The sequence below is a fragment of the Schistocerca gregaria genome, chromosome 1 (genome assembly GCF_023897955.1).
Source record: "Schistocerca gregaria isolate iqSchGreg1 chromosome 1, iqSchGreg1.2, whole genome shotgun sequence".
NCBI classification, from domain to species: Eukaryota; Metazoa; Arthropoda; class Insecta; order Orthoptera; family Acrididae; genus Schistocerca; species Schistocerca gregaria.
The window spans coordinates 890062524-890087609 of NC_064920.1; the positions used below are offsets into that span (position 1 = coordinate 890062524).

Here is a 25086-nt window from a genome sequence, read left to right on the forward strand (position 1 = left end):
CCCAGCGGATGAAATACTTCGGCAAGCCTTGTTACTTAGTATTGTGAAAGTGTCAAGCTTTTACGGAATTAGCAATAGCATTGCGTAGTAAAAACGTATTATATCTCATAAAAAAATCTGTGAACTGATAAATATTCAGCCCGTTTCTCTTATAAGTTTGTTCAGGCGGTTTCTGTACTTGAAACAGGTGTTCTTCCATTATCCGAGTCTAGAAAGGGCACGTAGAAAACAATTACAAAACGAAGTGTTTATTTCACCTTTTTCATGGATGGCGTTATCTCAATTGACTCTTGAATAGTTTCCATTTCATACTGCATGTTTTCGCACCAAAATATTTTATATTCGATCTTTTTTCTTATATCTGACTTCATATCTGATGCCAGAACAAGAACGTCAGTTTGTAAGGCCTCTAACAGCAAATGAACATTCATTTGCTCCGCTATGATTGATTTAAGTCAAAACGAGCTGTAATCACTCGTGTTAGCGTTGCTCCCTCAAGTTTCTGAAGGAATACTACGCCTAGTAATTGTCACCACATTCCTATAATTAAGAGACAGAACATGTTGAAGAAAATATTTCGCTAATCTTGATAGGGAAGTCTCTTCTGCCAAGATTGTTCTTTCTTGCCACCTGTTACATTTTGCTCATGTGAAGCTTACAGACGGGCACGTGTAAGGAAATGGGGAGTAGTGAGTTTCATCGCCAGAGACAACACCATGAACTAATCGAAGGAGGTTAGCATCACTAATGAGTGTGGCAGTCTTCGATTTGCTTTCTAAATACCAGTTCATCTGCGATCCCAGACTGCATTGTTACTTCGCCGTACTAACAATACACTTCCCTATTCTGAAGTCTTACTCGGGCTCAAGATGTGCTGTCAGATATAAACACGGTAAGTCTGAAGCGACAGCGGAACACAGGAAGGCACGCTGGCTGCTAGAGAAGCCGCGCTAGCGGGGAGAGAGGTTCATTGATTGGCGCGGCACGCGGCCGCCGACAGCGACATCTTATCCCAAGGCCTCGCCGGCCACGTGGTCGCTATGTTTGTAAACACAGCGGCTTGGCGCGTGGAGCGGCGCCTGGCAGTTGCGTCATCGCTGCGCACCGGCTAGTGCTGACGCAGCCGCAGCCACTGCAAGTCGGCGCCCAGCGTACACACGCTACCTAGCCCTCCTCTACATTCTGTTCAGACAATAGCAACCTCTACATTCTGCTCACAGAGTAGCAGAAAATATTCGGTGGGCGTGATGACGAACAGACAGCTATCGTTATTGAGAAAGACTTACATGTGATGCTGCTGCTACTGTTACACCTCATTCCTAAACGTTAGTAGATGCATCCATATTTCCATACGAATGCTCTACCATGATAAAAGAAATGGCGTCACTGAGTAACATATCCATCAGGAACAGTTCAAATCTGATCAAACTGCTCAACTCAACTTTTAGTGACCTGATTGTGAAGTAAAACTCGAACAACAGGGACCATTGAGAATTCCAAAGGATGGTTGCAAAAAAAAAAAAAAAAAAAAAAAAAAAAAAAAAAAAAAAAAAAAAAAAAAAAATCGCATGAAGTCTGCAATCTGAGTAGCACTCTTAGACTGTTTGCAGATGATACTGTCTTCTGTCATTAGAGGCCTGTAAAGTCATAAGATGATCAAAACAAATTGCAAAACGATTTCTGTATGATGCGAAAAGTGGTTATTTACTGTAAATAGTGAGAAGTGTGACGCCATCCAGATAAGTATCAAAAGGAAACCGCTAAATTTCTTTTAGACATTAAATCACACACATTGAAAGGCTGTAAATTCGCGTAAATACTTCGGGATTACAATTGTGAATAACGTAAGTTGGAACGATCACTTAGATAATGTTGTGAATAAAGCAGGCCAAAGACAACGATTTATCGGCAGAACACTACGAAAATGCAACAGGTTTACTGAAGAGACTGCCTACACTACCCATGTACATCCTCTTCTGGAGTACTATTGTGCGGTCTGGGATCCTCATCAGATAGGGTCGACGGAAGACATCGAAAAAGTTCAAAGAAGGGCAGCTCGTTTCGTATTATCGCGAAGTGGAGAAGAGAGTGCCTCGGATGCGTGAATCGGGCTGGAAATCAATAAAACAAAGACGTTTTTCGTGGCGACGTGATCTTTTCTTGAACTCTCAACTGCCAACTTCCTCTTCAGATTGCGAAAATAGAAAAATATTTTGTTGGCGCCCACCTACCTAGGAAGGAACGATCATCATAATAAAATAAGAGAAATCAGAGCTCGCACAGAAAGATTTCAGTGTCCGTTTTTCCCGCGCACTGCTCGAGAGTGTAACGGTAGAGAAATAGCTTGAAGACTGGTTCGATAAACCCTCTGCAGGCACTTAATTGTGAGTTGTAGAGTAACCACGTAGATGTAGATGAAATTAGTGCATGGAATGATTCGTGAGCTCCGGAGTGCTACCCATAATCCAGCTAGCATAGTGGCTGTGTGTAGGCAGTTTAAAAAAATGTGATTTAATATTTAATTACGATTATTTTATCACTTATTGAAAATTTAGAGGCTTGTTTCCTGGCATTTTAAAACAAGTCGTTTTTCGTTTGCTACCTTTTTTGTAGTTTTTATCTGCATTATTTGACACGGAATAAATTTGAGTTTGAGTTTGAAATAAAAATAAATTTTGTTGTTTTAAGAAGAATATGAAAAGATGATAGGATAGCGGAGAGATCTGTTAGTGCGATAACCGATTGTGAATGGCAGTGAATACCACCGAATGGTTTCTTCAAGCTGTTGGCCACCAGTTACAGCAAAATAATTTACAGTTCTCAGTAGAGAAATGGTATTGGAAACGTATGCATTAACATTAGGTATTCATCCACGCCTGAGTGCTCCCTTGCTAGATTGCCAGCACCTTGCACTACATTTACTTTAGAATTCGCAATGCTTAACTGTTATTTTATTGATAATGGATATAGGATACAATGGTCGAACATTCATAAGCCACACATTTCTGCAGCCAATACTAATCGACGATTGAGGTGCTGCAAAGGGCGACGCCACAGGACAATCACAGGACAATGGGTGACTGGAAACAAGTGATTTGGAATGATGAATCATGCTATACCCTGTGGCAATCCGATGGAAGGGATTACGTTCGGTGAATACTTGGAGAACGTTACCTGCCATCATGTGTAGCGTCACCAGTGAACTACTGAGGAGGTGCTGTTACAGTTTTGGAGATTTTTTCGTGGTTAGAGTGTGATCCCTTTAATGAGCTTAGGAAACGCCAGATGTGGAACGATATGAACACATTTTTTAGCATTGTTTAGTACGTCAAATTAGAGAAATAGTTCGGAGACGATGGTTCTGTTATATTAGGATCACACTGCACTTTTCGTAAAGCAGCATCAGTGAGGCAATGATCTGTAGACAATAACATACCTAAAATTGAATGTTCTGCCCAGAGTTCCGACCTGAACCTAACCGAACACTTACGGTATGAGGTACAATGTCGACTTCGTTCGAGGTCCCAAAGTCCAACATTGCTACCTTCTTCAGTTTCTGCACTTGAGGAAGAATGGACTGCCATTCCTCCACTTTCGGAAACATCATTGAACGTGTACAACGGCACAGTTCAAACCGTCATAAGCCCGAAGGGATGACACAAACTACATTGAAGTCCATTAATAGGAATCTGGATACTTTTGATCAGATAGTGCACATAACGAGAATAGGCTGAAACAAGAGTTACACTTTGGTCTACTGAAGAAAGGAAAGAAAACTAGGTTTGAACTCATTAGGAAAAAATAGTTCTAAGCACTATGGGACTTAACATTTGAGATCATCAGTCCCCTAGGCTTAGAAACTACTTAAACCTAACTAACCTAAGGACATCACACAAATCCATGCCCGAGGCAGGATTCGAACCTGCGACCGTAGCAGCAGCGTGGTTCTAGACTGATGTGCCTAGAACCGCTCGTCCACAACGGCCAGCTTAAGTCATTAGAGCCGGAGCACAATGTTCCTTTTACGAGTAAGGAAATCGGCTGCGCCCTTTCCAGTGCAACCACTCCGGCGTTTGCCGTAAGCAGGTTAGGGAAACTATGAAAAATCTAAATTTGGATGGAGAAGCAGGAAACTGAAGTGTCATCCTCCAGGACGCGGTGCCTCTGTGTTACCACTGCAGCACCTAGCTTGCTTTTTGATCTACGGTGCGCTGGAAGTACAGAACATGTCAGCTGCAAGGAAATGCGAAATGAAATCTCACTTTATGGAATCGATCGCTGAATTAGTTTCCAGTCAAGTGTGAACTGACGTTGCGAAACAAAATCACAGATCAAAAAATTGCTAAATTCTCAACCGGAGGACTCATGATGATATAAACCTTCAGTAGGAGTGCTGGGTTGATAGATGTGCTTGGAAATTATTCCTCTGCTTACTTCTAGTAACGGAAAGCATTTATGACGGCAACCAAGTTTGAAAATAGTAGCGTTACTTTGTACGAGTTGTTGATGTCAAAATTATCGACCTGTTATGAGACTGTTGGAAGGCACTGCTAGGTAATAATACGAGGTATGATCGCATCTGATGTGATAACAGGCTTGCAAACAAGAAGAATCAAATATTCAGAACTGTGCATCAGAATGTTTCTGATTCCTTTCTTTTTCATCGATATTAATACTCAATACAACCCCTCCAGCGACTGTTGAGGTTACAGTGTGAACATCCATCATTGTCTGACCAGGTAGCATTACTTATATGGTTTAATATATGCCTTCGCATGAAATGTTTATTAGCCTTTCGTGTAATCTCGTGTGCTTGTGAGAGTACCAGTGGTATTTAAAAGAGAAATAGGTATCATCCAGTGTACGGTCTTAAAAAGGTTGAAGTCAGTTTCTCCTGTTGTTTCTCGAATGTAGCACACTTATCTGCTTCCTGATGCCTTCAACCACGGTGTAATAGTGGCAGTGCGAAGCAGTAGCAGTTTTGACCAGCAGATGAGGTGCCAGGCATTTTCTTTTTCACGATTCAGAACGTGGAGTCGTCAACGAAACACTAGGGCGCGTTGAAAAGTAATGCCTCCGAATTATTTATGTGCAACTCTTAAAGCTTTTAAATAAACAAATTTTATTAACGTTTTGCATCTTTATTCTTCACACCTGCATATTTATTTCTCAGCGTAGGCACATTGGCGACTATCACATTTCTCGCAACGGGAGAGCAGTTTGTTGATGCCATCACCGTAGAATGTCTGTCTTCGTTGGCTGAGCCCCAAGCTCATCTCCGCTTTCATCGCTTCATCACTATCAAAGTTAAGTCCTCGAAGGTGTTCTTTAACTTTTATAAACAGATGAAAATCGGATGAGGCCAATTCGGAACTGTATGGACAGTGATTGTTGCAGATGTCACAGCACTCGTGTGCGGTCTGTACTGTCATGGTGAAGGAGACGGTGCTCCATATGTGGACGAATTCATCAAATTCTAAATGCAATTACAGCACGCTCTTTCTCACCCACCGACATTTCTCACACACCGCCATTTTACACACTACATTTCGGAGCCGTCTCGCGGCAGGGGGCTGCAAATATGTAGACATTATTTTAAAAGCTTTAGGAGTTTTCACAAAAAAATTCACTGGTATTACTTTTCAACACGTCCTCGTAGAACCTCTCGCTCATGGCGTATAGCAACGGAACTGAAAAGTGCCTTCGATGGCCTGAGTAAAGGCCGATTTTAATATTGTGCTGTAGACTCATGGGTGCATGCTGTATTTTTGCCCCATAGAAAGCAGGAAATCCAGTTGTATTTACAGTTCCAAAACATGGAGTATCCATTAATACAATAGAGTGACTGGTTCAATTACAATGCATTTGTCAACTTTTCAAATGGCTTTGAGCACTGTGAGACTTAACATCTGAGGTCATCAGCTCCCTAGAACTTAGAACTACGTAAATCTAACTAACCTAAGGGCATCACACACAGCCATGCCCAAGGCAGGATTCGGACCTGCGATCGTAGCGGTCGCGCGGTTCTAGACTGAACCGCCCGGTCACAGTGGCCGGCTGTCAACTTTTGAAATGTGGTTAATCTTCTATAAAGGGCTTCGAATATCTCTTAAAAAACGTCGCTAAAGAACCTTCCTGTAACACAGTTTATTTTTTAAATGTTGTAGCAGCTGACGTTAACTTCTTTCGTAAGTATAGGCATAGACATACATCTGAAACACACTACCCAATGCCGTCTGACAAATTGTTGTAGGACGGATGCTGGTTAACAGATGTACGCTGTCCTAAGTCACTAATATTGTGAAATCGTTCGTCAGTTGCTAAAATTAATCTTCCGTTGACTGATCTTGCTAAACCACCGGTATTCCGACCTGCCGAAGTCCTCTGTCACGAACTTAGGTCTTTAGTGATTAAGTCACATACCAGTGATGTATGAAGTACCCAGCTTGCAGATATGATTCTACCCGTAATACACTATAAAAAGAGGTAATTTTGTACCAAACTATTGCGAACCTCTTGCCTAGCGGCGAAATGAACGCTGTGGAACGAGTCTTTACTGGTATGCACGCGACCTGCACAACGCGTATGTCGAGTGGGACGTCGGTATGCCAGAACCTGTTCCCTCCGATCTGTAAATGTTAGCCACTTATGAATTTACAAACCAAATGACGCTTTTACTGCAAAAGAATATTGCTAATGCTTTTTGAAGCTCCTGTTGCAGACCGGACATGGAGGTAACGCGATCGCGTTTAGTATCACCCTCACTGCTACAGGTCTTAATAACTGTTTCGAAATTCAGTTTTTCGGAAACTAACGCAGCTTCAGGTGCCCTGTTGCTCTTTAATATCTACATCTACATCCATACTCCGCAAGCCACCTGAGGGTGTGTGGCGTGTTTTACTCATAGAAAATTGATAGATCCATAATTTAGGTAAAATGTAGATCAGTAATAAGCCGAAAAAGTTTCGTGTTTGTTGAACAACTTTTCTTCGTTCGTCATGTGTCTTGGGATGTATTAATTTGAATGTTTGTTTTTCAGTATTATAGATATTACACTCAAACAAAGCTAATGTCTAATCTGCTAATATGTCATTTGAACTCTGAATCAAAGTCGAAAAAAATCATAGTGGCGTGCCATCGACTTGTTTACCAGTAGGGTCAGATGCTTTTTCCTCTTCTAAAATAGTACTTCAAAAAATGTTCAAAGGTGTGTGAAATCTTATGGGACTTTACTGCTAAGGTCGTCAGTCCCTAAACTTACGCACTACCTAACCTAAATTATCCTAGGACAAACACACACACCCATGCCCGAGTGAGGACTCGAACCTCCGCCGGGACCAGCCGCACATTCCAAAGTACTTCAAATGAAGTTCGATGGTATTAAATGTTGCAGCATTCACACTGCAACAGGTAAGCGAGACAACTGATCGTTAGTTTACGAATATTACCAGTATTTAGCTTAACTGCATTCGTTCACGAATCCCCACATGGCCTCCGAAAAGGCAAACTCTTTACAGAATGTATTCATTCAAGAGTTCAGTAGCTGCCATTCTTTGTTCGATTCAGGGGTTTTCCTAATTATCAGGTGCAAAAAATGCACATCTTTGATCACAGTTTTGAGAAGCGCAGTATCTTTTCATTGTGCACCAGAGTTGTGGAGAATCTCTCTGAAGTTCTTTGCTTAGATCATACCGGACGATTTATCGGAAAGCTTATCGCAGGAGGGGGGGGGGGGGGGGGAGGGGAGGGGGCGGAGAGAGAGAGAAGTGCCAGAGGGGAGATAAGGCTCTCGTGGCGCAGTACATCGCTGCTAATGCACAGAGCAAACACCACTTGGAGTTGGGAGGACGGGATAATATTTGAAGTCTGTAAAAGCCTAAAAACGACACGCTTCATACATCATTTGGTGAAGTGAGCACGATCTGTGATTTGTGCTGTGTTGTATTTCCACTTATGTAACCTGCTCGACAGAGTCGTTCGATGCTACTGTACGGCGTCGCCATATGTAATTCAACTTCAGCGCGTGAAGACTACCGCGTTAGAGAAGTAAAACTTCCCACAGTGATTAAGTGTGGGCCACTCATTACAGCGATGAATGTAACCGAAAAACTGCAGGCGTAGAAATAAGTATCACTGTGAAGAGAAACAGCTATCGGAAAAAGAATAACCATTGACTTAACAGGAATTAAAGTAAACTTTTCATACAGCTTTCTGTCGACTTGACACTCTGGCGTAGTACGACAGAGCTGAACATAAGCTTTGGGATGAACAACATCAAAGAAAAAAAATGTTTGCTTTAGTCTGTAGTCGCACTTTTGTTTTGACGCACCTACTCGGATAAGCGAGTTTGTCCACTGAGCGCTAGGAGACAGCCTGATGATGTTACTTGGAACGAAACCTATAATGAGAAGACAAAATAAATGTGCCACTATAGACTACCCCAATTTCGGATTGTGTTGGTCACTGTTCCAACCGACAGATGTGGCGAATTCGTAAGTTCAGAGAAATTAAGGGTAGTTTCCATAAATGATACTTGTTAGTGGAAGAGTGATGGACGACCTAAATCTGTACATGTTGTTGACATATGAACCGTATGAGGCAATCTTGTAATGACCATTCAAAGTGAGATATAGTCTTCATCATCGTTGTATTCCATGTGAGACGATCAAGTAATAACTTATGGAGAAGAGTGAATACTACAGAAATAATAAGTAATAACTGCGGAGTAATAGGAAAAAATTTCTCAACGCTGGTTCGTATGGAATAACGCAGGGAAACGAAGCTCCCTCAAATTTAAAGTAATCAGAACGGAACTTGAATCACTGTCCTTCAGATTACAAGCGCTGAAGGGAATCCTATTTTACTATCTCTGAGGAGGTTGTTGTCAATTCCTGTAACACTGCAGTGAAATATATTTTTTAAAAACTGCTACGTTTATTGTAGGTACAAAAAGGACAGAAGGACGTTGACGCACACTATTGCCTAGGTTTTTCCTGATCTGACATGACCAGACCTAACTAAGCGAAGATGCATCACTGAGACTCATGAAAGTAAGAGCTGCTCAAATGTTGTGCAAACTATAGTTAGTCTGTTTCCACGATCCGTACTGGAGCATTGCATAAGAAACAAACTGATGCATGTAAATGCTCTCCGTCCGTCAGTTCATATGTATGCTCAAAGACCCTCATCTTCTGTCTCTCACAAATAGTTTTCCAGAATAGATCGTACACTCACTTAATAAGAAATCGCTTTTGTAGTCAAGCTACAGTTTCGCAATATCTTACCAATGACTCGAAGTCTTGTCACTTGCTTTACCAACGACTATACCCGTAATAAATGATTTTTCATCATGATATAATAATAATTCAAGTATCTCAATGGCCTGGTGGAAATCTTTCTTTTGGACGCCACCTCGGCGACTTACGTGTCGCTAACGTACTCAAGTTATCCAGGCAGGGAAAGGAAACCAACAGTTCCACGTGGAATCCGAGCTGCGTGTTTTTTTACCGACGACTCCTCATATCCTTGAGAGATGAAGGCTACTATGGCAGCGTTATTTTAAATAAAAAGTAGTGAAACTGTTATCAACCGCCGGCCGGGGTGACCAAGCGGTTCTAGGCACTACAGTCTGGAACCGCGCGACGGCTACGGTCGCAGGTTCGAATCCTACCTCGAGCATGGGTGTGTGTGGTGTCCTTAGGTTAGTTAGGTTTAAGTAGTTCTAAGCTCTAGGGGACCGATGACCTCAGATGTCCCATAGTGCTCAGAGCCATTTGAACCATATTTGCAGTTGATTTCCCCCAACCACTGAAATGAGTTACCCAGCCAGTTACAGGAGGATCCAGAGTTTAACCTAGGTGTCGAATCACAGCGCAACTCGGCTTTTTTCACATTAACGAATGTAGACAGAAGTGATAAGTATCATAAAAAGCTTCGGACTGGCCGCGTATCCTTAGTAGTCTGACTTTAAACCAAGCCACACAGGTTAAATATGACAGTACGAAGGAGAAATACTCGTATGCTTGTAAGTTGGTAGGCATTTGCGGCCGGAGTCAATATAACCTCAAAGTTCTTCTGGATTGCAGAAGAATTGTTGTAAAATCATTTATCGAGGTTTCGACCATTATGGATGGGTAATACACTGATAAAAGCTAATTGCAATACTGAGCCTAAAGATGATACATCATTTTACAACAGACGCGAACTATAACAAATAAGAATTTTATGGAAAGTGGTATGTATTTATAGAGAATGTACATGATACACCGGTATGGGTCTGAGACCACTATTTGATCAAAAGTATTCGACGGACGGATTAAACTCTGCTAGGGACACTTTCAATTGGCAGTCTGAATGGCTGTGAAGGACTGGCAGCCCATTCTTCCTCAACAGCCGACACTAGGAAGGCAGTGACGTTGGCGCTGGGGTCTGAAGAGAAGTCGACCTCCTTTAAAAGATGTTCCATTGATTTCAAGTCGGGACCCTGGGTAGGCTAGTCCATTTCAGGAATGTTATGGTCCACAATGCATTGCTTCACAGATGCTGCTTTATGACAGAATGCACTGCCGTCGTCTCCGAAATGTTCCTCTACTGTGCGTAGTACATAGTGCTGTAAAATATTCTTCTGCACTTAACGTATCTTTAAGTACAACAAGGGGACCACGCCCTAACCACGAAAAACACCTCATACCGTAACACTGCTGCCACTACCATGGTGGTAAGTCACGTACTCCAGACTTTCGGCAAACCCAAACCGTTCCGTCGAAATCCCATTGAACACAGCGTGATTCGTCACCCCAGATCACTCGTTTGTAGTAATCCACTGTCCGGTGGAGTCAGTCTTTACGTCACCTGAAGCACCGCTTTGCACTGACTTCAGAAATGGGTGGCTTATGAAGAGCTATCCGACCATTTTACTTCGTTCTTTCAAACTCCTTGCGCACAAACATTGTGCTATCTGGTGGTAGCACTTTAGAACTTACGAGTGACTTCTTCCGCTGATTTGATGCGAATTTGTGCAACCACCCTCTGTAACGACCGACAGTCCTGTCCGTCAGTACATGTGATCTGCCTCGTGGTTTAGCTGTGGTTATTCCTTCGTATTTTCACTTCACAAACACGTCACCGTCAGCAAATTTGAGCAGCTTCAGGAGGGTTGAAATGTCTCTGACGGATTTGCTACTCATGTGAGATCTAGTGGCATGTTCTCGTTCGAACAACCCATTCTGCAGCTCCTGCTTCTCTCCTGACAACAAAATACTACCCGCCTCCATTTATATTATCGGCTTCGCCTCCCGTGTCATCTTCTGATCAATTCAGCATCACATAGGGGTGTTCGGACTTCTGATCGGATAGTATGAAATACATTTTCACAGATTTAGACCTTCAAGCTGTGAACTGTATAAGGACGCCGTCCGACCATAAAACGTCCGTTAAATAACACAGCCTGAACTAGTTTGTGCCTTTATACATTTACGACCAGTGTTTGTAATGAAGGGAGGTGTTTTCTTACAGTTCTCTAGCGCTCCGTCTTATTCCGTATGCGAATGGAGTCCAACAGAAGCCGTACACGTGTTATCAGGATTCTGCGGCAGTAGACAGCTTTCCGACAATGCCTCGGAATTCCAGCCACGGTTTCGCTGCAGCAGCTTCGGGCTTACGTACCGTGTTGACGGTGGCGCCGCTATCGAGTGCACCGACCATGGCACCCTCGCCGTGTTAATCCTATTTATCTGCGCTGCTGCAGGCTCCGAGTTTTCCCCTGTAATAGCATTAGCGCAGTTGGAGCTTCACGCGGATTACGCTCAGCCAGTAGGCACTGCTGCAGCGCCTGGACGCGCAGAGAAGCGGGCGCTCGTCATTCTCCAAAGGGAAAACGGCGGTAAGGAACTTTCGTGAAGTTCTGCGATGTTTCTACCGGAAAAAGCGTGGATTCAGACGGTAACTAGAAATAATCTATTCGTATGCTTGACTCGACGTGCTCATTTATACTCGGCGAGTCAACCAACTTACATTATCAGATTAGGAGTATCGAGAGATCCAATGTAATGCGGAATTGACTACTAGATGTCAGGAGAGACGGATCTATCAGTATAAAAGGAGGGGGGGGGGGGGAAATACTGTATCATCAGGAGGGAAGCGTACTCCTACTCCCAGATACGGCTGCGTTCTCAGAGGCGCCGACAACGTTGGTTAGACGCCGTCGCCAGAAGTCGCCCAATAACATAGGTCGACCGCTTGGTCACAGAGTGTCTGATCTCCTCCGTCAGTTTTTGGCTGGGCCAAAGAGGTTAAGTTAGAATCTATTCTATGTATGGATTGAGTTAGACTTTAACCTCCTAGAGAGAGACGGGTACAACGACGCCTCTGTATTTGCAGAGGAGTGCTACATTGCGGCTTGTGCTCTTAAAAAGACGCCAGAAGCATGTGAATGAGCAATATCTGTTTTGAAAAGAACGTGGCGAGCACTGTGCACTCTGTGCTCTGTTATTGGAATAACCAGATAAGTTTTATAAATATCTGTCATGAAGAGACAATCGTTCTATTACATGTTGTTGTTGTGGTCTTCAGTCCTGAGACTGGTTTGATGCAGCTCTGCATGTTACTATATCCTGCGCAAGCTTCTTCATCTCCCAGTACCATCTGCAGCCTACATCGTTCTTAATCTGCTTAGTGTATTCATCTCTTGGTCTCCCTCTACGATTTTTACCTACTTGAGATGATATCTAGTGACCTTGAAAAGCAAGACGGTAGACACTGTTGTGTTGTATTTATTTGATGTTGTACAGATATACGTTAATTAACCTTCAAAGACTGACGTTCACCATACGTGTGAAGAACAAGCATAAAGTTTAGAGTAAAATGCTCTGAACACCTAAATCTCTTGCAAATGGAAACGCATATACCATATTTGGAAACCACTTCACGTAAGAGAAACGCCATCTTACTAACACAAAAACGCCGGTAAACAGTAATAATAATTTGTAGACTGCTAATGCCCATCTGCCACAAGTCAAAAAGAGATTCACTACTGGAACTATAAGCATATGATACGCCACCGTTCGCACTTGAATAAATTATTTTTTGAGGTTACAATTTATGCCTAACGCTTCCGATAAAGATTTCTAGCTACTTGTTGTTCCCAAGAAACCTGCGATTTCAGTCCACAGCTTCCGAACTATATTCCGATTACGATATTTCTTATCCTCAGGATGCCACAAACACATTCTTTCTTGGACTAAACTTACCAGTTTCTCAGTCTCACAGTGGTGAAAAGTCGACCGATTTGACCGAAGGTAAGAAGCTGATCTCAATTTCGCCAGTTGTCGTCCGAAGTCTGTAAGTTCGGGCGATTAAATCGGCTACAGTGTTACCTCGCAGGTAGTGGCGTACTGACTGGAAAAAATCGAACGTCTTCGGTCGATATCGGTCGTCGGCGAAATCAACCGAATTGGGCGCCACTGTGACCTCGGCGTAAACAATGATTGAGACCATTTCCTATGGTTGTGCGGTAATCGTGTATTCAAACAATAACGAACCTTTCCGCCTACTTGGTGAGCAATAAGTTAAATTTATTTATGTTGACAGTCAACTGCCAGTCGCTGCACTAAGCTTTGGTCCTCTACTGATCTTCCTGCACTTCACTACAATTTTATAGTGTTGCAAGTTTTTTATATGCGACATCATCCGTGTATACCCTCAAGGAGCATCAGATGTTTTCCCGCAGCACCCTTGGGGTATGCCCGAAGCTACTTTTACGACTACAGTAGATCGTAATAAGGCAGCAAAAATGTTAATTGAAGACACTCCCATGGAATTTTGTCGAGTCACTCTTTTCAGCAAACACCCTCAGCGTTACTATTGCTTCGGAGAATAGCGTTGCCAGCGACTATCTTTCGTGTTCATTTAAATATCGTGTCCGAGAAAAAATAGCTCCATTCCGTCTATTTAACCGACCCCTTTAAGAGACGGCGTAAGAGCTGTTCATATCGAAATGAGATGAAGAGAAAGCATAAGACTTTGTGAAGAAATCATCCTATTCCACCCTACTCGATGGAACTATATGATGAAGTAATAGTTGTGTTCTGGGGAACGATTTAAAGAAAATTATTTTGCAATTAGAGAGGAACCAACTTTGGTGCATCTGAAAGAGATCAGGTACTTTGCAGATAGTCGTGCGTGTGCGTGCTAACGGCCTTGCCGCAATGATGGCACCGGTTCCCGTCAGATCACCGAAGTTAAGCGCAGTGGGGCTTGGCGAGCACTTGGATGGATGACACTCCGGGACTGCCGGGCGCTGTTGGTGAGCGGGGTGTACTCAGCCCTTGTGAGGCCAGTTTACGAGATACTTGACTGAGATGTAGCGGCTCCGGTTACGAAAACTGACAACGGCTGGGGGGAGCAGTGTGCTGACCGCAATCTCCGTATCCGCATCCGTAGACGCCTGTCGTCTGAGGATGACACGGTGGTCGGTCGGTGCCATTGGGTTTGCCGAGGCCTGTTCGGACGGAGAGCTCAGACGCAGTGTGTGTGCGTATTTGTTGAGCACATTTCATTAACGTTCCCAACACCTACAGTGTCAAATAAGCAGGACAACATTCCAAAGAAAATGGAGTGGTACTGTACTCCGCAAGCCACTGTGATGTGATACAGAGTTAGTTGTATACTAGCATCACACCTCTCCCACTTTCCATTCCACAGCACATGATGACTGAGAAGAAAGACCGCTCGGTGTACATCACTGCTCTCATTAGACGGAACATAAGCTGAGTAGGTTAATATATATGTGTTTGGCACTCATTGGAACTCGGACTCTTGGAACTTTTAAACTGAAGCTCACCGGAACGAATATCTCATTTCTTATAAAGCATCCCTTTACAGTTTATTCATAATTACAGCGTCGCTCTCACGCGGAATAAACAAACTCTGTGTTGACGCGCACAGGTTTTCTTTTGATATGCGAATAATGGCGTGAACTTTAGCTGCAGAATATCTCGTTTCGCCCTGCAGTGGAGCGAACCGTTTATTTATCGGGCATTCGTGCGTGCACCTGTCCGCTCCCCTCTCCAATAAATATCTCGGTCTCGTTGAAGAATAGTTAAATTGGCAGCAGAGCACTGTGAAAACTTTCATTAGAATGCGAGGTTTCCTTAAGACTGAAGGACTCGTTTTATTATTTATAATCGTCTTGTCGAATGTAGTGTCTCGATGGGCACAGAACAGGATTTAATTTCAATAGGTTCTTCATCAGGAAATATTTCTAATACATGTCGTTTCCCTTCAAAGGCAGCATTTTATTTTATATTTTTGTCGAGTGGTCGTGTGCTGTCACCAGGAAACAGAGCAAAATAATGAAATTAGGTTTCAACGACTTATGTTCAGATGAAATTAAGAGCGTTGTTTCTTCCCTTCACTGATAAAAGCAGGAAAGTTTTCTGAGCTATACGTACTGTATTATAAACATAAACTGGTACTTAGTGACGAAAAGAGTAGTAATGTGCAGGAGCTTCTGATAGTAGCTGGTTCTCATATTAGTAGATGCGCCAAAAACTGAACGGATCCGAAATAGCCATTACTACACCAAACGTCTGAGAGAGAATCTCATCAGAGATGAGTGAAAAGAATAGAGTAAGGAAAAAAAAACAGTTGATCCAGGTGCGATGGTTGTCATACCTTGACGATATTTGTAGATTTTTATCACGTTTTCTTTCCCTAAGTATTTTTCTCTGTGACGAGTCTGCAGCTCTTGGTCTAGTGGCTTGCGTTCCTGGCTCTGGAACACGGGGTCCCGGGTTCTATTCTCGGCCGGGTTGGGGATTTTCTCTGCCCCGGGACTGTGTGTTTGTGTTGTCTTCATCATATCATAATGATCATCGTCATTCGTGACAGTTGCTGGATTGGACTGCGTCAAACATTGGAGCGTGAAAAATTTGAGACTTTGTACGGGTGCTGATGACCGCGCAGTTGCGTGCCCCACAAATCAATCATCATCATCAGCAGCAGCAGCAGCATGACTGTGCCGAGTGCTACAAAAATTAAGTCACCGGACATGCATTCGGGAAGGTAGTGATGAAACTGCCAGACACGCAGCTGACCACTCCAGGTGAATGCCTCTACCGACGCTGTGGTCGAGTCGCCGTTACTTTACTCCAGTTCAGTTACTAGCGCCTCTGACATAACTTATAGATGCCCACGGGATGCTACACTCAAGCTTCATCTACAATCTTTAAAAAACTGCGTAGAATCAAGGAGAACACTGATCTACGAAAGAAAAAGTGACATTTGTACTACTCTTACTAAAGAATACAGTGGATGATAAAGCCTGTGTTTAAACTGACTACCTGCTATTTCGATTGATCTTTCGAGGAAACCTCGAACCCAAGTTTAGAGAGGACTTACCGCAAGGGAAACAGGGGCATATTCCAGCAAAAGAATGGTGCCATGTGCATCATTGTCAGATATTCACCTTTCTTGCGTTGTAAAAATTCCCTTTCTTCAGTACATCGGATAGTTGCCACTGATAATCATTTTTTTTATCTTGGCTAGCTCTGCGAACTTGAAATATACCACAAAATGAAAGCTATCAGATAATATTGATTAACAAACTTTCGCACCAAACCAGTGATTACAATCACGATTGTAAAAGTAAGAAAGAGGTACGTACAGTTCATCAGAACTTGGAAGGTACACTTTGAACAATAGTGAAGGCTACGACTAACAAGCAGACAGAGAAGAGTAATACTGTCAGATACGACTGCTACGGTCGCAGGTTCGAATCCTGCCTCGGGCATGGATGTATGTGATGTTCTTAGATTAGTTAGGTTTAAGTAGTTCTAAGTTCTAGGGGACTGATGACCACAGATGTTAAGTCCCATAGTGCTCAGAGCTATTTGAACCATTTTTTGCATAATATCACTGAGTTATCTTTTGTGTGAATTACGTCGTTAGTTCAATCTGCTACGTCATTGATCTCGGAGCCACTTATCCGTGAAGCAGGAAGTTGTAGTTACATCCTTTACTAGGCCTAAAGACCTAAGCGCTCCGAAGACCATGGACTCGCATTACGGAAGAGCTTGGTTACGAGTAAACGGACCATTTCGGTCACCCAGATGTGATCATGTCGTGGTTCTTCTGCGTCGATTCGGGAAAATACCGCAGTGGCTCCTTTGAAACTGATGCAGCCTGTTTCCTTCCCACTCCTTTCTGTATTCGGGTTTGTGTCCCGTTTTCACTGAGCTCGTTGTCAACGGGACGGTAAAGTCTAATCGCAAATCAGTTTCCCTCCCTTGCTGGGACCGCTGTGAGTGGATAACTCCCATTACACTCCAGGTGTCAGATAAAATATATACGTATTAATAAGGATGCCTGAGCTAGCGGAGGCTGTCAAGAAGTAAATCATGGCATCATGCACAAGTCCTGCAGCTTGCTTCCTCATCATTTATTCGTTTGGCTGTCTGCCTGAATGTCTCCAGGACATGACATTCCTGTTCATTTTGCAGGAATGTCTGAGGACAGTCTGCAAAACATTAACCACTTACACCTCCAAGTCAGAGCATGACAATAGCACTTCTAACTAGACCCGCTTAACATTAAGACAGTTTTCTCATAGCTAAAAGTTGTGTGGTTGTGTGTGTGTGTGTGTGTGTGTGTGTGTGTGTGTGTGTGTGTGTGTGTGTGTGTATGACAGAGATGGTTTTTACCTTTCGACGATTTAGTTTTCATACATTTTTTGTTATTCTGTCATTCTGTGCTCCAGTTAGCTTCTCCAACCCGTTCGTGGTCTTTGATAGATAACTTTGTCAAAAAGAATATGACGTATCACACTCACTAAACGACAATCAAAACAATGCCTTCTTCTAAACGTATCGATACGAAGTATCTCTACAGTAGTTGGACCAGTGACATTAACAATCCTCCCCCCCCCCCCCCCCCCCCCCAGCTGAACTCAACAGTGAACGCTGCCCTAGCAACACCGCTGCAGTCTTACCTTCCCCGATTCCAAACCACACTTTTTGACGAATTCTACTGAAAATAAAAGTGCTGATCTAGAGGCGCCGTTTTCCTCTCAGCGCCCTAGATCCGGACCTACCTGGCCTTTGCCTAAATCTGATCCCCAATGTCATTTAATGCGAGTAGTGCTATTCCCGCACGCACTTTAAGAGAACCTCTGGTAGTTTGTGGTAATCATAGGTGGAAACATCAGTGATAATGAAAGTTTGATTTACTCCCGGAGGTGTTTTCAGATAGCCTGATGGTTAAGGCGACTGCTCGTGGTAAGCATGAAATACGTGTTCGAGTTTCGTTCTGGCACAATTCTCAACTGTCATTAAGTCGAGATGGATGAGGCTTAAACTTAAGTGAGATAAATGTATGATCGCACAGCTCAAAGCCAAGTTGCCTCAGGCCTGGAGACATCGCTTATACATGTTATTTAATATCTTCTCACATCTAAGTTAATATTTTTTATGGGATGGTGTACCTCACTGAAAAGATACAGAAAAAAGTCGTCAGGTTCATGCATGCACTGCTTCATGCAGATACTGTGGTGTGCACCGCAGAAATGTAGAAATGCATTTCTTCTAGAACTTAGAAGCTCGTAGGATCACTAATACTCGGCATACTTGATTATGTTGATCCTATTCTCGATGGACTTTCGTATGAGAGTTCACATTGGCCGGAACTAGCGACGAATGTTTGTGTACGGTACATTCTGGACGTTAACAATATCGACCTACCTGCGAACAGTTGCCGCGGCTACATGCCGATAAGGGTAGAGACTACCACAGCCTGTGTGAGTTCTATCGTCTTTTCAGTCTTTGCCCTCCCTCCATAAACCTTAACAGCAGAAGAGAGAAACTCGCCCTCGACAAATTATAAACCTCCCTACCCCACTACGTGACACAGCCATCTTTTCAAAATCACTTTCTGTATCAGGAATTCGACATTCGAACGATCTTCCCCAACATGTCAGATAAATATATTTCGAATTTCAAAAGACAGCTAATGGTGCACCTTGCAGCTATCTCTTCCACGTACTTATCTACTGCTCACGCTTGTCAACACCCCTTTCCGCATCATTTCTCCTTCCTGTTTGTCACGCAATCATCTACTGCCAGGCAATTTTTATTCACAAATATTCGCACTGTCATATCGGCCTCCATCTTCACATTTTCCATTGCCCCTTTTGTTTCCGATTATACAAAACAGGGCGTCAAATTTGCTCAACTTATCAATACTATTGTTATTCTTGACGTCAGTCAATGTTATTGTTGTTGTTATTACTATATTTCATTTCAGACCAACTAAGGGACAAGTTAGGATAATTGTTTGTTCCTTTTTCCTTCATTCTTTTCCAAAACACTTTCATTCTCTCCAAATGAGCCCATTTGCTCTCATATGATCATTTGATACCAGTTGTTCTCCCCTTTGTTTTATTTTCTTTGAAAACATTTGTAATTCTTGACTTCTAATCTGAGTTTGCCTGTGTTGAATAAGGCCTGCTGTTTGATTTGCGCTTCTTTAAACATCTTGTTTGTGTTGTCTCCTCCATTATTTTCTTTTTCTGTTTTCCAGTTTTGCAAGAGTATGTGAATCTTCTTTGTTAACCAATCTTCCGTCAATATCTCTAATTTCATCCGTTAGTTTAGGGCAAAATGAGTATATTCCTTATTTGGTCACAAAATCCAACTGTCATCTTTGCTCAGGAATAAGCTAATTTTTCTGTCTCTGTAGCCATCCCGAGCTGCGAAAGTGTTGCCGGTCTAGGATTTTGTGCACGAACTGACTCCTCGATTATGTCCCATAAATGTTCGACGGGATTCATTTCGGGCCACCTGTCTGGCCAAATCATTCGCTCGGATAGTTCAGAATGTTATTCAAACCAATCGCCACCTCGTTGACACAGCATCGTTGTTTGGTCAACAGACAGCCAAACATAACCATTACCAGTCAATATCTGTTCAGTTGGACCAGAGGACCTAGTCCATTCCGTGTAAACACAGCCCACGTCATTATGAAGCCATTACCAGCTTGCACAGCGCCTTGTTGACACATTAGGTCCGTGGCTTTGTGGGGTGTGCGTCACATTCGTGCCGTACCATCAGCTCTTACCAACTGAAATTGGGCCTCATCTGACCAGGCCATGGTTTTATGGTCCACTAGGGGCAATCAATATGGTCATGAGCCCAGGAGAGGCGCTGCAGGCAATGTCATCTGTTAGCAGAGGCACTCGCGTCGTACGTCTGCTTCCATAGCCTATTAACGCTAGATTTCACCGCATCTTCTGATACGCTCGTCGTATGTCCACATTTATTTCTGCGGTTATTTCGCGCTGTGTTTCTTGTCTGTTAGCTCTGACGACTCTACGCAAACGCCACTGCTCTCGCCACTGCGCTAGCTGTGGTGAGAGGTAATGCCTGACATTTGATGTTCTCGACACACTCTTGACTTTGTGGATCACGGATTACTGAATTCCCTAACGATTGCCGAAGTGGAATGTCCCATGCGTATCGTTCCAACTATCAATGCGCGATCAAAGTCTGTTAATTCCAGTTGTGCGGCCACAATCACACCGGAAACCTTTTCACACGAATCACCTGAGTACAAATAACAACTCCGCCAATGCACTGCCCTTTTATAACTTGTCTACACGATACTACTGCCATCTGTGTATCACTGCCCCACGACTTTGCCACCTCGGTGTATTCACTGTTTTTGTTTGTAACTGTAATTGTTGTCATAATAATTTTCCAGATGTACATAGCTGTCCCAGAAGTACGATTAGAGACTGAGAATGTATTTGTAATTTTTTGGGCATGTGCCACCCTAAATAAACCATAAACTAATAACGTAGAGATTTGGCCTGTGATTATAACGTATTTTGGTTTGTTTCAGTCAGAAGAGCTACAGCAGCCCTTGGCAGTGGACGACGGTGACAGCGACCGGCGAGTAGCGATGGGCCTCCGGAACACGGCGCATGCGCGCACTGTCCATGTGACCGAGTACAACATATAGCACGACGGCGGGCCGCCGTCTCGCCCCCAGTGCGAACACTGACTGACACACACGACAGTACTTGCACATTTCCTTCTAGATGACTGAGTTCGGGAGTCGATATCGTTTCAGGTAGTGTTGCTTCTGTATATTGTTTCAGGTGAACTGTTTTTACCTCTTGTTTCGTTCGTTAGTGCAATATATATATATATATATTTGTCAAGTTTGAGTCGAATTTCAACGCGTTTTGAATATTTGAATGTGCTCAGTGAGTTTCCTGATATATTTTTCGACTAAAGAGTGAAACACATCGTCTTGTTATATTTTCGAAAGGTTTTATACTGCAAAATACTCTTTTAAAGAAGCCTCCACGTGGGAAAGATTTTCTAGAGCCGTTTACAACTTGTAATGTTTTGTCTGCGTCACAATATTCGAAATCTTATATTGTCTGTCGGGCCAAAACAAAATGTAATTTGTTCACAGAGGACATTGCAGGTGCAAGCTTCAGCAGAGAACTGTGTTATGTGTAGTGTGGTTATGTATGTACAGAATCAGGAATGACTTTGAGTGCCACAGTATTACAAATGTGCACACTCATTACGATGAAGATGCTGGAAATGAGTATACATTCTTTACCCTTCAGTTATCTCAGGAAACTACTGACACTGTGATTTTTAGAATCTAAATTTTATATAGATTAACTGATAAAAGGGCTCTCAGAAGTAAAGTAGTGATTTGTATAACTGCATTATGCTTTTGCCTTGTCATTGCCCTTCACCTGTGTGCCATTCGTGAGATAATTTCGTCAATGAAAACTACATTAGTTTTCAGTTTTCCGCATTATTGTACAATAAAGAAGAACATATCGCAATGATGAGCTATTGTTTACATATAAAAATAAATAAATAAATATATATATATATAATCAGTATAAGCGGAATTACATTCCACATTATTGCGATCAGTGATAGAGGTTTTAATGAGTAATTTGAACCATAAATATGTTCCTTTTTTTAAGAATGTCTATCTGTTGGTTCTTGTTCTGAGAAATTGATCTAATATTGTAATGGAAGTTTAGATGAATGTTTCACTGAGCTGTTAAAATATATGAGAGTTTTTCTGAGTGATACAGCAATAGACTGAGAGTTCATGGTAGGAAGCTGTATGTATAATCTGATTGCAACTATTTGTGAATACATTTTGTTTGTTTGAAGTAACAATCAGTATGATAGTTGCTTTATATTATAGTTAAATCTCTTGGATGTTTGACGATGTGCAAGCACAATAACATTACAAAAGTGAATGATTATTTTATTTTGTTAAGACTATTTGTGGTTTATAATAGAGTTATGTCTGTAGATATTTTTAACATAGAAAACTAGTCCAGACTTCTGTATTATATATTTAAAAATCACAGTGCTGTGAGATATGATCTTACAAAACCAAACGTTATGGAACTGAGTCAAGAGTAGAAGAGTACTGAAAAGAAATTTACCTGTTAGTGCAACAGTAGCATTAGAGCTTAAAGAATTATTTTTCAAACCTGTGATGCTTAATACTGTACGTTATCAAAACTTTAATGGCTTGATAACAGGTTTACAAACTTAATAATCTGTACCCTGATCTCCATGTAAATGGAGTCAGTATCATCATGCTATATAACTATCATTTTATTACTCCATTGTATCTTGTTAACAGCACATTCTTCTCATAGTATTGTTGTTTGCTTGAACCCGATATTGATTGTTAAGTTTGTAAATTTTTTCGTGAGGAAATGAAAAGCATTTCTTAAAATTCTGTTAATACTGTTATGTTTCTGATTTAATTTTCTGTTATTGCATATTATAACAACTTATAAATAACTTGATCCTTGTAGTCCTCTCCTTTCAAAAAAGTACCTTATGCTAACAGACTTGTACGACAGTTCCTTGCAACACCAAGACCTAATCTGCATACTAATTTCTGCTTCCTTTGAATAATATGCTTCAGAAATGTTGCTATATGTGTTTTAGCAAAATGACAGATTACTTTATTGTATATTGACAAGTATCTAAGAATAAATGACTGACTGTAGACCATTATCACACCTTTGCGTATTATGATCATCAATCTGAAATTTCACGTACATTTTTCTTGCCACAGTTTATGGCATAGTATATTGAGTTACATAAAAAGAGCTGCTACGACCTAAAAACGAAATCAGACTGTAATCTTTTCTCATTTTTAATTATTTAAATGCAAATATACACATATTATAAAATAAGGTCTTTGATTTATTTTGCCTATATTCACCAACATACTTCACTCTAGATGTTCTTCTTACATTTATGTAAAAGAATGTGAAAAAATTGCATATAAGAATGATAGTGAAATCTTGCCTTTTATGGAGGGATCTCTTTCCCTTTCAAATTATTTTATCTATTGAAGGTAACCATATACGACAGGGTTCAGAAGGTAGTACTCTCTGTGGAGAGTTCCTGCATAGTGGAATGTAACTGGCAAACATATAATTTTTTCAATGAGCCAAGAATGAAATTAATATTAATGACCTGCCCATTAGAATTTCCTTGATATTAGCATTTCTCTCTCGTTCATTTTGGTTTGGAGATTAAATGAGTTAAGGACCTAACCAAATCATGGCATTAACAATAGACATATTGTTTATATTCTTTTTAATTTTGTGAGCAGTATTACAAGGTCGTGTATTTGTAGCACTATACAATCATTAACTCAGGAATTTTTTCTTCATGTGGAGCAATAAATATGCTATCATAGAACTACAGTCCACATTAAATATCTAAAGAAAAATCCAGTGTTTCTCAGTGATAAGTACTTGTAGTAACACAGCATGCAACTGACACATGTGCCAATTGTCAATGTACTAACTGTCAAAGTATTAACATCTTGTTGTTCTTGAGTGGCAATATTTCCTTGAAAATTTAAAAGAAAATGGGGGTACTTGTAATGGTCTGACTAAACTAACTTCACTATAAATTATATGCATTATACATTACTACATTTCAAACATAGAGCCGCATGCCTGACACAATTAGACTGTTGTGAAGCAAAAGGAGAAAAAGAGGATTTTCATTGCATGAGACTGTTTCTGTATATAACATACGCTTGTAAGTCAATAATCATGCAATGAACAAAATAGTACCAAAGACAATGTCTGAATCAAGAATTTTTATTGTTGTAATAATAAAATACTGAGTGAAAGAAACTGCCAAATTTTGTGAGGGATCACAAATTATCTAAAAACCAGTGGCACATGATCAGTTTTATATATGGCCAAAAGAGCTGAATTATGCAATCTGAATCACTTGTTTAGTTTCAGCATGAAATACCTAATTTATAAACCACTAAATGTAAGAGTAGGAAATCCTGTAACAAAATATCAGATCTGTGATCATCACATATTATATGACAAAGCTGTAGCTGAGGAACTTAAGACCCTTAGTGACTGCTGACTATAAAGTATTCCTTTACTTTGTGTATATTCTATGTAAAAATTATCATAAGATGTGTGAATATATATATATTGTGTACATATGAATAATAACTGCATTTAAGAATGATTTAAAACATGGAATATGTTCAATCAGTAGCCTACATCCCTTCCCACACTCAGTGTTTCATTAATTGCACAATTGAAATCTCATTCTCATTGTTTACAGAAGTCAAAAAGTTTTGATGAATTTTAAAAATTATCTGTCTTATAATTGCATTACAAATTCATAACATTTTATGCAAGAGCTATTTTGATTATATGGTCAAAAGTTCTACTGACACTGGATGATATAACTGAGATGAGTGCATGACAACATGATGCAAAATATATGATATAAATTAACAGTAGTTCATATTTACATTACATGTGGTACACAGAACAGACACTTCACAGTTTACACACAGTATTTTATACCTGAAAATTTGGTTTCATTCCAGACGTGTAAAATCCTTTCCAAGTTACATTACTTTCTTTTGCCTTATCTTCATTTAAAAACTTAACAATTTATTTTGTGCAAATTGTGAACACAAGATACACATCGAGTATCAGTGTTACAAGAAATATGTCATTGTAATTACCTCTTT

General features: G+C 41.3%; 1 protein-coding gene across 1 annotated transcript in view; it reads left to right on the forward strand.

The window, feature by feature from the left end:
- The window catches only part of LOC126273675 (bromodomain-containing protein 4), a 29566-nt gene extending 4990 nt beyond the window's left edge, over nucleotides 1-24576 (forward strand). The window contains exon 2 of the mRNA XM_049977050.1: nucleotides 20893-24576. Within this exon, the coding sequence (XP_049833007.1) occupies nucleotides 20893-20950 (58 nt within the window). The 3' untranslated portion in view covers nucleotides 20951-24576. The remainder of the gene's footprint in view (nucleotides 1-20892) is intronic.
- Nucleotides 24577-25086: the final 510 nt, after the last annotated feature.